A 14,398-nucleotide genomic window follows, 5' to 3' on the forward strand; every position below is an offset into this window, starting at 1 on the left:
GGACTACTGCTTGTCAAACCGTAGACCCTCTGCTATAGAATATATTTTCACCTCCTGTTCTTCCCCTGATAATGCCAGGAAGGTTTCTGGAGGTTCGAGAAGGATAAAGAGAAGAGACAGCGGAGGAGATGCACAGAGGAGTGAGGAGACAAAGCTTAGGAAAGAGAAGGCCAACAGGAGGGATGGTCGGGGAACTGGAAGGGGTCAGAGGGCAGAGAGAACTTGCCAGAAAACAGCCCCATGAAATTCTGTGTTTTGTCTGTATAAATTCCCCTGAAAATGCAAATCATTGCTCAGAGCAGTCTGGTTCTTACAGGTATGTATGCTGACATCAGCAGATCAAAACAAAGTAAGAATAAAATCACATGGAAAGCTCTCATACAAGCATCTGCTTTGCCGCTGTTGCTTTTGGCAGCCCTGGACGTTGAAGGAAGGACACCCCCTGAAGCCATCAACCTGTGACAGTCACTGCAGTTAAACACTGGCAGTTAAGAGGATTAATCAAGAGGTTACTAATTCCCCAACTTTACAGAGAAACAAGATCCTGTTCCCAAAGGAAAATGATACTGTCAGTGACCAGCTGAAACCTGCAGTATCCTTTGTTCCAAAGTCATGATAGGTTGTTGCTCCCAATATTCCATTAATCAATTTGGGTTTCAATACCCCAGGTAATTGAAATGTGTCCATACACCACACAGCTAAGCTGGAAACGCTCAGAGGGAACCTGTCATCTCTAACCCTTGAAAATACCTGAACAGCCAGAGTCTTTTGCTGAGTGTCTAGCTCTCAGAGAACTCAAGGTCAGCCCCTCCAGAGCCTTCTACAACAACAGTGGGATTTAAAAAGAGGCCAGGATCTTAACGATAGCAGGAGAGGCTATAAATACATCTTTAAATTAGAGAATTGCTCTCAAAGATTTTGTTGTCATTCAAATTTAAGTGGATTTCATTATAGCAGGTGACAAAAACTGACAATGACGACTCTAAATGATGGCTTACCTATTCCTGAATTAGCTCCGGTGACCACAACCACTTTGCCAGTGAAGTCCCGGCCCTGGAGGATCTCCATGGCGGTGGTGCCACCATCATACCTCTGCCTGCTGGTGGGCTTTGTAGGGTTATCATCCACCGTAAATGCCAGTCTTGGGTCCAAATAGGTGGTTCTTTTATTTATATGGCTGCAAAAAAAAAAAAAAAAGGAGAAAGCAGTGAGCCCAGGCATTTATAAAGATAAGGTCATCTTAGAGTTTAGGCTAGGCAAACCTCATTTTTCAGGTACTAAAAAAGGTTTCTTCTTAACCCCAGAAAGAACTGGCATCCATTTAAGTCTATCTTCTGGCCTCCAGAAGGATTACATTCCTGCCTGGAAAGATAGTCATCAAATCCTTTTCTTCAGAACTGCCTGCTGTAAAATGCGCTGTAGCATACAAAAAACACTGCCTTGTATCCTGAGATCTCAAAAAAGCGAAGCAGCTTTGGGATTTTTTTTTTTAATTCATGTAAATATGGCTGTAAGATCTATCAGCCACTCTTCTCAGTAGATTTCAGTGAAATCTCTGAACCCTGTGCAAGGGCATAAGAAAACTGCTAGGAGGTAGAAAACTCAAAATGATAAAAAGTCTGAACATTCTGAAGCTCTGATGATTTTAATTTTAAGACCATATTCTTATCTCCTCCAAGCACTGTAGTTTTGATTGGGAATTGATCTAAGTCTTGTAGAAATAAAGTTAAAACATATTGGTACATATGGATTAATGGGTTACTACTATGTAACAGAATTTTCTTACATTGTAAATGCACTCTTGAAATCTGAGGCAAAAGACCTCAAAAATATGTTAAAAACTGTTAAGAATTAACTCTCCAGAAGTAAACAGATGACATTTTGTGATTTAAAGGTGTTTTTTTGTAACGTGTGTTGCTTAATAGTTTAAAATCTGTACTTATCACTTAGAAATACAAAGACGCAAAAAGAATCCAACTTTCATTTTACTTATAACCGGAGCTGCTGGAGAAGTATGTTGACACGCCCGATGCGAGACACCACAGCAGTGCTGCGGAGCAGCCAGCTCGCACTGGCGTGCTCGGGTGCATGTGCACACCTCCCCTGGCTCCTCACTGACATCCCCTTGGTAGCCTGAAAGAAGCCACGGTGAAAGTATGTGCACCATGGAGAGAGACCTGGGCTCCCCGCCAGAGCTGGTGGTGGACCACTGACCAGCCCACCACTGTAACAGGCTCAGGGGGGAGAGGCCAAAGAGTTACACAGGAACTTAACATCAATGCCCAGTAGGTAACCTGATAAATTACAGTATATCTGTACAAAATAATACTCCACGGCCATTTAACATCAGTGTCTTGAGAAATATATACATAAGAAAGTGCTCACAAGACATCGTGTGGAGAAAGACAGAGTCCTACACAGTTCACACAGTGCACTCCCTATTTTTCCTTAAAGAAAGCAGATTTACAGAATACAAAAATTATTAGAAATATATATATATATACCACTGTTTTTTCTATATTCAAGGTATACTACTTTTACAATTAAAAATTCCCATTGAAAAGCAAAATGAGAATAGTTTCTATATAGACACTTACTCAACAAAAAAAACTTGTCCATTCTCATCAGTTTCTTGTTCCCATCCATAGGGCAAATCTGAAACACAGAAGACTGGCAGGTGTACATGCGGCAGGTGGGGTGAATGGACGCCCAGAGCCCAGGTGAGGAGGCATCATGCCTTCCAAGCCCCACCCCAAAGCCCAGCCCACTGAGCAGCACCCAGACTGGGCCAGTTCAGGCCATGTGTACCGACCGTGACTGTCACAAAAAGCAAAATCACTATCACCACTACACCCCACTCTCAAGGCCTCCCTCCTGCCACACCCCACGGGCTCCTCCACATGAAAGCCTGATTCCTTGATGGCTCCCTCCTAGAGAACCTTCAAGGAATGACAGAGCAGCCTGTCACCTGATTGTGACACATCTGCCATCTAATTAATGCTTTAAATGCAAGGTTCTTTGCTTTATGACAATAGCACACAAACCTCCTGCTATTCGTTTTCTTTTTCCAGTTTTTGGATGTTCCCACTGGGTCTTCTCCTCAGCGTGACTGTTGAGGGGGGAAAAAAAAAAGTTAAAAATGCACAAATAGAAAGTGAAGGTTACACTTCTAAAAATTAATCAACTGCATTAAGTTTGTTCCCCTCCCAAAAAACACTGTCTCCCAAGAGTAGTAAAGCCAGAGATCAGAAAAGAAATATTCAGAACATAAATGCTACTGTCTACATCAGGTCAAATTCCCTAGGTGGGAAGGAGAAGCAGCCCAAGGAAATCTCCTGAAAACCTGTCTTTGTGAACGGGCTGTGGAGCATGAGAAAGAGAAATGGGCCGGAACCCCAATTGTGGGTTAGGAAACTCAATGAATCACTCAGAATATCTAGAAGTGTCCTGTATTTATTTTAGTTTATTCCAAGATAGATGAACAAACTACAGTCTAATTTACAATGCTGATATTTAGATGTTATTTAAATATTAATCATGAATATTTATTTTTTCCAGAGATATAACTTTGAAGCGTTTTAATCACCAACTCCTAATTGTTCCCAAGAGGTATTTAAGAATGTAGTAGGGTAGCCCCATAGGTCACCTAACTATATACCTAGCCAAGTTACTCAACTTCAGAGCCTCAATTTACCTATCTGCAAAATGGAAATAATCCTAGAACTGATCTCAAGGAAACGCTATGAAGGTAAGGCTTATAAAGGGCTGAATACAGTACCTGGTATATAAAAAACTCTCAAAAGTGCTACCTATTATTTTAAACAAATCAAATATACAAACCAGTCTCATTCCTGTGGCAAATTTAGCATTTTAACTAATAGCACACCAAGTTATAATTAAAATCGTGAGCCAATAACAGACTAGAGACACCCATCAAAAGGTGATAAAATATCAAGAAAAACATAAAATTACTTAATCAGAGAAGCAGCTGCATGTTGCAAGAGGCATTCAAGGGGAGGCTGGATTTCCTAAAAGTTCATACTCATACCAAAGTAGAAGATGATAATTAATCATTGACATCTAGATGATAAAATTTGAATATGCCTTCCCTACCAATTACTTTTTAAAGAAAAAATACAGAGAGCATGAATCTGCTGTAAAATTTTACAAGTTTTACAAGGTTTTTGGAAGCCTGCTGGCTTCAGGTCTGATTTTTGCAAACTCTCAGTGGCCAGTGCAGGGGCTCTGTGAACACTGGACTCAGGAGGCCAAAGCCTCGGGCTCCTGCATGCCTGTGATCAGTGAGCCAGTCTCCCTGGCCCCACAAACCCCTCACAGGGCTGCTGGAAAGATAAGGGACACCCTACTTGTGACAGTGATTGGCAAAAAGTTAAGTCACCATACAAATGCAGGGTTATCAGTAACAAGGACCAGTGTCTACTGTACACTGACCACCATGAAATCCTACTTGCAGAGGGGGAGAGCCTGAGTCCCGGAAAGGAGAAGCCGCTTCTCATGACACAACCCCTGCCCCCACCCCCTTGCAAACTGAAGGAGCATCGAGCAGACAAAGCAGACGCTAGCAATAGCATACCCGGCTCCTGCTCTTTGCTTTGCTCCGCATGCCTTCTTCAAGAAAGTTTACAGGCGTGATTATGTTTTCCTCTGCCCAATGTTAAGAGTTTTCATTCCATAGGCAGGCATCAAACGAGCTTTGAGCCGAGCTCTAAAGAGACCTGCCCTCAAGAACCCACAAAGCGCCCCTATGCATGTAACGCTGACCCCTGTGCAGGAGCCCTGCGTCCAGCTGAACCCTGACACCCAGCCCCATGCCTGGCCCAAGGAGCTGCCCAAGTGCAATTAGGCAGGATGAATAATTGCCTTCAGATGAAGTTGGGAAATATACTCAGAACATTTTTTTTCTACCCTGAAAGACATTAAAAAAAAAAAAGTCACCCCCATGTTTCTGACTTTGACAAAAAATGCCTAAGCCAGGCTTTCTTAGCGCTGGAGACCCTGACAGTCAAGCCAGATCGCTGTCTGCTCTGGGGGCTGTCCTGTGCACTGCAGGACGAGGAGCTGACCTACTAGATGCCAATATGCCAGAGGGGTGACAGCAGAACCCAGATATTGCCAACTGTTCCGTGAAGGACACAGTGCCCCTGGGGGAGGACCCGAGGCCTGACACAAGAGAAAAAAACATCCTTTGGTAGTGAGGACTTCCGAGCCCAAATGCTTGTGACTTCTGGCTCTCCCGCTCACCAGCCATCTGCCCTTGAAGAGGTGTTCAACCTCCCCATTTGTAAAATGGGGATAAGAGCAGCATCTGCTCCTTGGGGTTCCTGAGGACTGAATGAGTTAACACATGCGAAGAACTAGGAACTGTGCCTTTCGCATGGAAGTATTAGTTTAAACACTTACATATAAAACTTAATTAAAAAGTGTTCCTAATTGTAACCTAAAATGACTTCTTAATGAACAGAAAATCACGACACATGTCCCCAAAGTGTTATCTTCCTCTCCTTTAAACAGAAGCCTTCTTCTATTTTTTCTTCTTCAATAAGCTTTTTGTCATTTAAGGAGATAATTAACAGTGATCTTAATTTAAACCAAAAGGATCAAAATTAAATTCATACCCACATTACATGGATATCACTCTCAAGTATGCTATTCTAGAAATCTGGTCTTGAAATACAGTTAGTTAACTTGGAGACAGCTGACTGTGAGGAAGGCCAACCCTGTAGACGAGGGAACTCTCTCCTGACCAGGCAAGGTCAGCTGTCCCCCTGGCTGCCAAGGGGCCCCGGCCTAAGGAAAGGGGGCTGAGGGCCCAGGAAGGCCCAGCTGACCACAGTGACAGCCCCCGGCACTGAGACCTGGTCCTTCCATCACCACCTCCTGGCTTGGGCAGAGGGGAAAGGCCCGCCAGCTCTCTCTGGGCCAGGTCTCCCTCAGTGGCAGATGTCCTCCCCTTGAAAGTCCAGTCTGGTGGGCCCTGGAGCCCTATGACATGTGTGTCTTTGAGGTCTGAGTGCTCCGTGGGGCACATGAGAAAACATGAAGCCGACAGGAGAGGGGCAAAGATGAGTTGGGGAGGAGGGTCTCATCGGGAGCTACAGCCTCTGTCCTTGGGGAAAGCCTTGCTGCAGTTGAGAGGAAGACCATTAAAAAACATGAACTACTCAAAGAGCAGTCTTCTTTTAGCTCCCAAACCCCAAGAGAGGACAAGTGACCCTTCCAGAGTTAAGAGAAAAGAAGGACCAGGATGCTTGCACATCAGGACAGAGCAAGGAGGACTGCTGGGAATCTAGGGTTAGGATTGGTCAGAGGCGTCCTTCCACCTGGAGAGCTAAAGAACAGAGGGCTAGGGGGACTGGAGAGAGGGACCCCCAGCTGGGGCTCAGCCACACCTTGTCACTACATTCAGCGTAAAAAGGGGGCCAGACAGGCCACTGTGAGACCCAACACTGGGGAGGGCTGGGAGGAAAGCCTTTTCAGGGACTATATATGCAATGAATCCCCTGAAAGCTCTCGGAGGAGCTGGCTGGGATGTGCAGATCGTAGTGAAAGAAGAGCCCAGACACTGGACACCATCAAGGAAGGAAGCAGATGGGAAAGGCCACCCAACATAAGATTGGGTGCAGAGGGAAAGGCGAACCTGAAAGGAAGCCAGGGAGCCTAGGGTAAGTGGCCAGAATGAAGGTAACCCCCCACATAGAGCAAGAGGCAGAGGAGGGCTCTAACAGCCCATATGCCAGTCCTGTGCACCTTTGCATTCCCGGGCTTAGCATGCCATCTGCTCAGGGAGGCCCAAGGAACCCTTTACCGGAGGAACTGATTCACTCATCCCACATGGACTTATTTTATGTCTCCAAGGTGCTAAGCACAGGGGACTCAGAGGGTAACAAGAAAAGGTCCCTGCCCTCGTGAAGCTTACAATCTGGGGAAGGAAGACAGAGTGCCAATGAGAAGAATATGGCTAAGATGATTGTAGACAAGCCCAAGTACCATGTCTCAGGTAAGATGCTGGGAGGAGGAGGCAGGGACAAGGGAAGGTCTCCGGGCGGTGGTATTTAAGCTCAGCTCTTGGGGATGACAAAGCCCTTCCCGCAGCTCTTCAGGAAGAGGGAACGGCAAGTGCACGCGCTCAGAAGCTGCCTGGAGCCCCACAACAGCCTGCCGGCTCCCTGCCGGCTCCCTGCCGTAGACTTGCCCCTATCCTCCAGGGCCAGAAGTCACCTCTCAAGAGACATAAATCCAATGGCACTCCCTGGCTCCAAGCCTTCAGTGGACCCCCGGGTCCTGGTGATGGAGCCCCAGCTCTTCCATGATGCACAGAAGGGCTGCCTTAATCATCGCATCCCTGCACCAGCACCTGGACCATAGAGAAGCCTCCTCCTGGGCTGCCCTCCTGGCCCTGAATATGCCCATTCACTTGTGCTGAGGCACAGCTCAGGTGCCAACTCTCCCCACTCACCTGAGGTGCCCCCCATCTACCCACACATGCCTCGTGCTAGCAGGCTGCTGCTCACTATACACACCCTACACCAGAACAAGCCGTGTGTCACTCTGCCCTGTAAGACTGAGTGACAAATGGGTCTTATTTATCTCAGTACAACCAGTGCTCAGCTAAGGGCCTGGCATGTGATAAAACCTCAATGTGTCTCGAACGAACAAACTCACCAAGGTCTTTCTTTTCTCTTTCCTTTTTTTTTTTTTTTTTTCTGGTTTTGTTTCTACCAAGCAACCAAAGACAGTGGTGGCTCACATAACACTGGGCAGATAAGCATCTCCTGGGAAGATTTTACAACATATCAGTGGAGGCGGGGAGGCCCCAAACCGGTTAAATGAGAATCTGTGGAGGAGGAACCAAGGAAAAGCTCTTGCCTAAGTCCTCCAGATGTTGGAAATCACTGACTTACACCCGTGTATCTCAAAGCCAAGGGATAGCCTGCCTTATGGGGAAAGCCTATAAAACAGATTCCCCACGCTGGGTGTCTGCTGCATGGGTGGGGGTGGGGGTCGGGGTCTCTGAAATCTGTATTTTTCGGTCCACGGACAGGTGATTCTAATAATCAGGCTGAGGCGGTGCTGTCGCAGCTGCAGAGAGAGCAGGAAAAGCGAAGTCATTGAGCAGAGCATACTCATTAGGTCTGGGCTACGTGTTTCATGTGCAGTGCCTGAATTAAAGTTCTATCAACCCATTATACAGGTGGGGAGGGGGAAAAACAAACAAAAAAAAAAAAACAAAACCACCACGGTGACTGGGTTCTTTCATGGGCCCAAGTAGCACAGCAAGGGAAGGGAGAATGGGTCCACTGGGGTTTCCAAAACTTTGCGGGAAACCATCGGGAGTTCTAGTACATATACACACACGAGTCTGCGTACGTGTACATAACTGCAGTAGGACATTTATTTAAAAATACATACTTGTAGCTCTCCTCCCCGGGGCCCGAGGAAGGAGCTGGGCATTAGCGGCTGCTCCCTGGGCGAGGGAGTCCGGCCCGCGGGCCGCCAGGGCGCCGTGCAGCGCCGCCTCCTGAGCAGCAGAGGGCGCGCCTGGGAGCTGCCAGGTGCCCCCCGCTGGGCCGGGCGCGCTCGGGGCCTCCCGGGGAGGCTCCTCCGCCCCCGCGGCCCTCCCCGCGCAGGCGGCGTCCCCGGCGGCGGGGTCCCGGGGCGGCCCCCCTGCGGCCCCTTACTTGGCATAGTACACCCAGCCGTCCTTGGTGGTTCTCTGCTCCCAGCCCGGGGGCAGCTCGTCCTCGCTGTCCGTGTCGTCCAGACCCGCGTAGCGCAGGGCTGCCATGGCGCCGGGGGCGGCCGCCGGCTGCCGGGTCTCCGCGCCCAGGAAGCCCAGGAAGCCCAGGAACTCACTCACTCCCGCTCCAACCGAGCGCCGCGCGCGGCGAGACCCACACGCTCGCGCCTGCGCACTGCGCCGCCCCGAGCCGCTCGGACAACCCGGGAGCCAGGATCCGTCCTCCGCACTTTGGCAGCTGCCGGCGTGAGAGGGGCGGGGCCTCGGGAGAACGGCGGCGCCAGTACGGGAGAGGTGGCGCGCCGGCGCTCGGGTGGAGGTAAAAGCCGGCGGGCGCTCCGCGCGGGAGGCCGGGGCTGGAGCGGAGCTTCGGGGAAGGGGCGTGGGCCTCCCGTCGCGGTCCAGGACTCCGCCCGTTGCTGAGCGACCCATGATTACTTCCGCGTTGTTCTGACCAATCCTGCGGGAGCTCCTGCCAACGAGCATCCTGGGAAATGTAGGCCAGGCCCAGCAGGAGAGGGCTGCGGAGCGAACCGAGGGATGCTGAAGCTGGTCCGCCGGGCTCTGACCTCTCCGTCTCTTAGGACGTTAGGAAGACTGAGACCTCCCCGAGCCTCCCATCACCCGGGCTGGCGGACACACTTTGTAGCCCACGTAACCGTGACGCTATAAAACGTGGCTGGGTTTTAAAAAAAAAAATAAAATGCAAATTCCCACCCCGGTTTGGAGAAGATGCTGCCAGCCCCAGCGGGATTCTGTGGATGCGTAAAGGACTAACGTTTATAGACCGCTTAATTCTGGGCCAAGAATTCATAAACTTATCTCTTTCCTGTACTCGACCACCCCCCCCCCCCCCCCGCCCCCTGTGAGGAGGGCACAGAAGAAGAAGAGCCGGGAAATCGGGAAATAACTGGCAGTTGAGACAGTGTTACTGATTCCACAGCTATTTGTGACTCCTGAACGGAGGACACAAAACCACATCTTGTGCTTCTTTCTATCACTAGCGCTTAGTAAAATACCTAGACCTGCAAGTTTATTGATTGAAATGCATCAGTGAATCAATGTGATTCCATAGATTTGGTCTTCTTGTAAGTCAGCCTCGTTTAAAAACAAATTCCCAATTTACAACGTGCACGCTCTCAAATCTTCCTGGAGCACCTACAAGTTTTCTATCAATGTCCTGGGTCAAACACTGGAAGCATATCTTTACCTTGGCCTTGCCTAAGTGGTTTTCCAGAACACTCCCACATTGAACCTTGCTCCCCAACTCAGCATGACAGGGAAGTCGGCTGACCAGGATTCCCATGGTCTAGGTCTCAGAAAAATACAAGCATCCATCACACACAAAAAAATCATATTTTTGAAATTTATTTATTTTTAAAATTACATATTTTAATTGATTAATTAATTAATTAATTAAAATTACATATTTAAACAGGTGGGGGCCCGGGGAGGCAGGAAGCTGTGTTGCTTCTTGTCTTCAAGTTCTGAAATTGGTATTGCTTTGGTATTCCTGCTCTGCATGCTTTTTAGGGAAGTGAAAGACTTACTATCCTTTGAAGGGGACCAACCAAAAGCTACGCTATATTTTAGTTTTAACACATCTACTATCACATCTCAGACCTACCAAAACATCACTCTCCAACCCGTATGCATTTAAATAAGTTAATTTATTAATATGCTGCTCCTCTGCTGACTCCAGTTTAACCCCTTGTCTCTGTCATTCAATCCAATTTATTCCTTTGAAATAAATAGAGATTAGGTCACAATGACCCCAAATGATGGGGAAAGGAATAAATGGAATCAAACTGATTAGTCTTGTCTCTCCAGTAATATGTAGCTCTGTTCAAGAACTGACTGCTTAGATTTATCCAGAGGTAAATCTGGCTCTCACCAGAGCCTCAAGATGCCTATGACTCGGCATCAGGGCACAGGTAGTGATATAGTATGGTGTCTTCCCCAAAACTTGGTATTGGTCCCCTTGGTAAAATTCTCAACTTCTAGGTCAACCCTCTGCTCTGCTCTTCCTACCACTTAAAATATGCCCTCAAGGTTTCTCCTGCCATGAACATCAGGGTTTCTCAATATCAGCACTACTGACATTTGGGCTCAGATAACTCTTTATTGTGGGAAGAGTTGTCCTGAACATTGTAGGATATTTAGCAGCATGTCTGGCCTCTAACCTGCTAGATGGTAATGGCGTCTCCCTTCCCCAAGCTGTAACAACCAACAAGTCTCCAGGCTGTTGCCAATGTGCCCCTGGTGCAGAACAGTAAGCCAAAAAAAAAAAAAAAAAAACCCTACTAGCTCATAAATTAAATGCTGAGATTTATTTAGGATAAAGGAATCTCATGCCAGGAAGGCCAGAGATTTACATGGTAGTATTCAGACCCTGCTGGTTCAGATTGCCAGTTCTCTAGCACTCTCTGAGGGCACCTGTTTTTTCACTTCCTTGCCCCTCCAGAGTTGAGACACATGGGCTGACAGAAGCCTGGCTGAGTGGCCCAGACACCAATAATGGTCCCAGATGTTTATGAGGGCCTAATTTTATTACTGTCTTCCTGCTTTTTATCTGTGACTTCTATCAGAAGGTTAAAGGAGTAAGACATACAGACATTTGAGGACTTATGAGAGTAGGCATGCCAGATTTTAGGATTTCCAGTCTTTTGGGCTCCATTCAAACTGATATTGTCTTAGTCAAACTTATTTGATTGCAAGCAACAGAGACTTACCAAAAAGTTTATGTCCAGGGTGCACATGAGCTAAATTAGAATGTTATCAGGGCCTGGAGGAACTCTCCTAGATTTCATGGTCTCTTGCTCCCTGCTCTCAGCTCACATTCTCCTGTTCTCTCTATACTGGCTTCCTCTCTGCACTGACAGTTCTGTGCCCCCTTGAGCTTGAGTTTACACACGGCTTTGACTTTGGTCTTACAAGGATCTAGAAGAGGGTGAGCTCTACTTAGTACATAAGATTATCACAGGTTTGAGGACACCTATGTTCGGGAATAAGCGAAGATCCTCAAGAAAGCCTAAAGAATAGTTTGCTTTTGTAAAGCCAACTAAATCACATTGATAGGTAGTGACGAGGTTTAAAAAAAAAAAAAATCAGTGTGTGGTTATACTACTGCACACCAGATGGCCCTATGTGCCCACAATTTAAAAGACTAAAGACCATTCTAGACAAGGATTTCTACATTTGAACTGTCTTTTCTCTTTGAGCAACCATTTATGCAGTGAGTGATGATTTATAAACACAGATTGGTGAGTCATTGCTAAAAGCAATTTGGCATTATTCACGCCATGAACATAAGCTTTAATGGAACATTCCTGGGACCATGTTCTTTTCGTTTCTGTTATTACTGTGATGATGGTCATTGGCCGCCCCCTCGCACACACAAAAATACCCCAACAATTCTGCAAACCTGCATTAACAGAAGTCACCGTTCTTTGGGAAATGAAACTTCATGTTTTGGTGCCAGAGGCCTGGGAAGATTCCTGACTCATCTGACAAACTTCTCATGGAAGGTAATCAATTAAGGAAGAATACTGAATGGGATTCCAAGGGAAAACTGTCTCCTGGTCAATGTGGCCTTACATAGGAAGGTGTGTTCGGATTTCACTTATTCATTCAAACCTTCAAAGAGTGAGAAAAAATTGTGCCACGTGTCTGAGAAAAAAACAAACAAACAAGAAAAATGAGACACCCCTTGCATTCAGAAATCAGTCAATTAGGATAAAACCTACAGACACACAAAATACTATGGTTTGAGGGTTCTAAGAGAAGCATGAACCAAGATGTACAGGTATACAAAGACAAGGGTGAGCTTCAGTGATAGGGTTTCCTGTAATTATCTTTGGAACCAAACTCAGCTCATGTCACAATGACCAAGTCACTTAACTTTCCTCATTCTGTTTCCTTATTCCTTGTTTTTACAGATGAAGAAACTAGGGCACACAGAATTTAAGTAACTTGCCCATGGTCACTCAGTGAGCAAGAGCCAGCAGGCACTGAGATTAGAATACAGACAAAAGGACTAGCCCCAAACTCATCTCTCAACCAATATCCCCCTGTGCTGTCTTTCCAGAACAGAAAGTCCCCAATACCGGTCCTCAGATGGATGCCCATGGGTTTTTACTCCTCCACAAGAAAATGAGAAAAATAAGGTAAAAGAAGTGAATTGTTTATAAAGCTAAATATATTTTAAAGTACTGTCTTTTTATTTTCTATGATACTGTGTCTGTTCTACTTTTATTCATTTTCTGGTGATCTACTTTATTTCTTTTGCCCCAATATGTTTTATTATAACATTTTTTTAAAGATTTTATTTATTCATTCATAAGAGACACAGACAGAGGCAGAGACATAGGCAGAGGGAGAAGCAGGCTCCCTGCAAGGAGCCTGATGCAGGACTCAATTCCAGGACCCAGGGATCATGACCTGAGCCAAAGGCAGATGCTTGACCACTGAGCCACCCAGGTGCCCCATATTATGACATTTTTCAAACATTGAGAAAAGTTAAGACAAGTAAAATGAATGTCCATATTACCACCCCACACACATACACACCTAGATAGATATAGCAACCTTCTGTCATATTTGCTTTATTTTTTAATCTTATTTACTTATTTATTTGACAGAGAGAGAGAGAGAGAGAGAGAGAACAGGCAGAGGGAGTGGCAGAGGGAGAGGTAGAAGCAGGCTCCCCACTGAGCAGGGAGCCTGAGAGAGGTGTGGCTGGATCCCAGGATTCTGGAATCCTGACTGGAGCCAAAGGCAGATGCTTAACCAACCAAGCCACCCAGGCACCACCACATTTGCTTTAAAGAGAGAGAATTTGATTCCCTGAAGCATTAGGAGATAGTGATTTTGTTTTATTACAAGAGTCCTCAGGACTAAGTAATAAGGCTCATTTCCTTCTAAGCCATAGGCAGGCACTCTCCCCTGGAGAGCGCATTTCTATTGCAGTGACATCTTTAAATCAGATCCTCACATTTGGAAATTTCACTTGTCTAATTTACATATAAAGGCCTCAAATTTCAAGTAGCTTTACTAATATAACTGCTAACTTGACATACCATTCTCAAAATTCTATTTCAGCCTAGCTTCATTCCTTGCTACTTTCTGCCCCACAGGGAGAAGAATTACCCTCCAGGGAGGCGGCTAGGTTGCCCATCATCACTTGAAAATTGTGGTGATGAATCCATTCTGTTTAAAGTCTTCCACCACCTGCTTAGAGTGTCTTATTTTGACAGCCAAAGTTTCCAAGATGTCACTCTGATCTATAGCTGTTGCAATCTTGCAAATGAATTCTTCCAAAGATTCCAGGCCCTGAAGCCCAAGATTCAGCCCAGATCCTACCAGATGTCCACATGTAATTGTACCAGGGGAAGGGGACCTAAAGAAAAGGAAAGAAACAAAGAAAAAAAGATAATGACTCCAAAGCAGTCAGCACAGGGCCTGGCACAAGGCAAGCTGTTAACCTAAAATATTGTATCACAGGATGTCAGCTATTGTCATTGCTGTGTTGGGTGCTTAGAAGTGGACTTTAAGAATTTTGGAATTCAACCATGAAGCACAACTCTGATTTCAGATCTGACCTTAAACATATGCATAATTATATGAAGGTTTTTACCAGCA

At 46.2% G+C, this 14,398-nt stretch overlaps 1 protein-coding gene across 3 annotated transcripts in view; it reads right to left on the minus strand.

Annotated features, from left to right (window-relative positions):
• WWOX (WW domain containing oxidoreductase) overlaps positions 1–9,178 on the minus strand; it is a 954,836-nt gene extending 945,658 nt beyond the window's left edge. The window contains exons 1-4 of one of the 3 annotated variants that reach the window (XM_072731475.1): positions 8,700–9,006; positions 3,045–3,109; positions 2,598–2,655; positions 999–1,177 (exon numbers count right to left, since the gene is read on the minus strand). In XM_072731475.1, the coding sequence (XP_072587576.1) occupies positions 999–1,177; positions 2,598–2,655; positions 3,045–3,109; positions 8,700–8,806 (409 nt within the window). In that variant the 5' untranslated portion in view covers positions 8,807–9,006. Of the gene's footprint in view, positions 1–998; positions 1,178–2,597; positions 2,656–3,044; positions 3,110–8,699 lie in introns of all 3 variants that reach the window. The other 2 variants (XM_072731473.1, XM_072731474.1) reach the window with 2 other exon arrangements.
• Between the last annotated feature and the right edge of the window lie 5,220 nt (positions 9,179–14,398).

The sequence above is a fragment of the Vulpes vulpes genome, chromosome 12 (assembly GCF_048418805.1).
Source record: "Vulpes vulpes isolate BD-2025 chromosome 12, VulVul3, whole genome shotgun sequence".
In the NCBI taxonomy this organism is placed as follows: Eukaryota; Metazoa; Chordata; class Mammalia; order Carnivora; family Canidae; genus Vulpes; species Vulpes vulpes.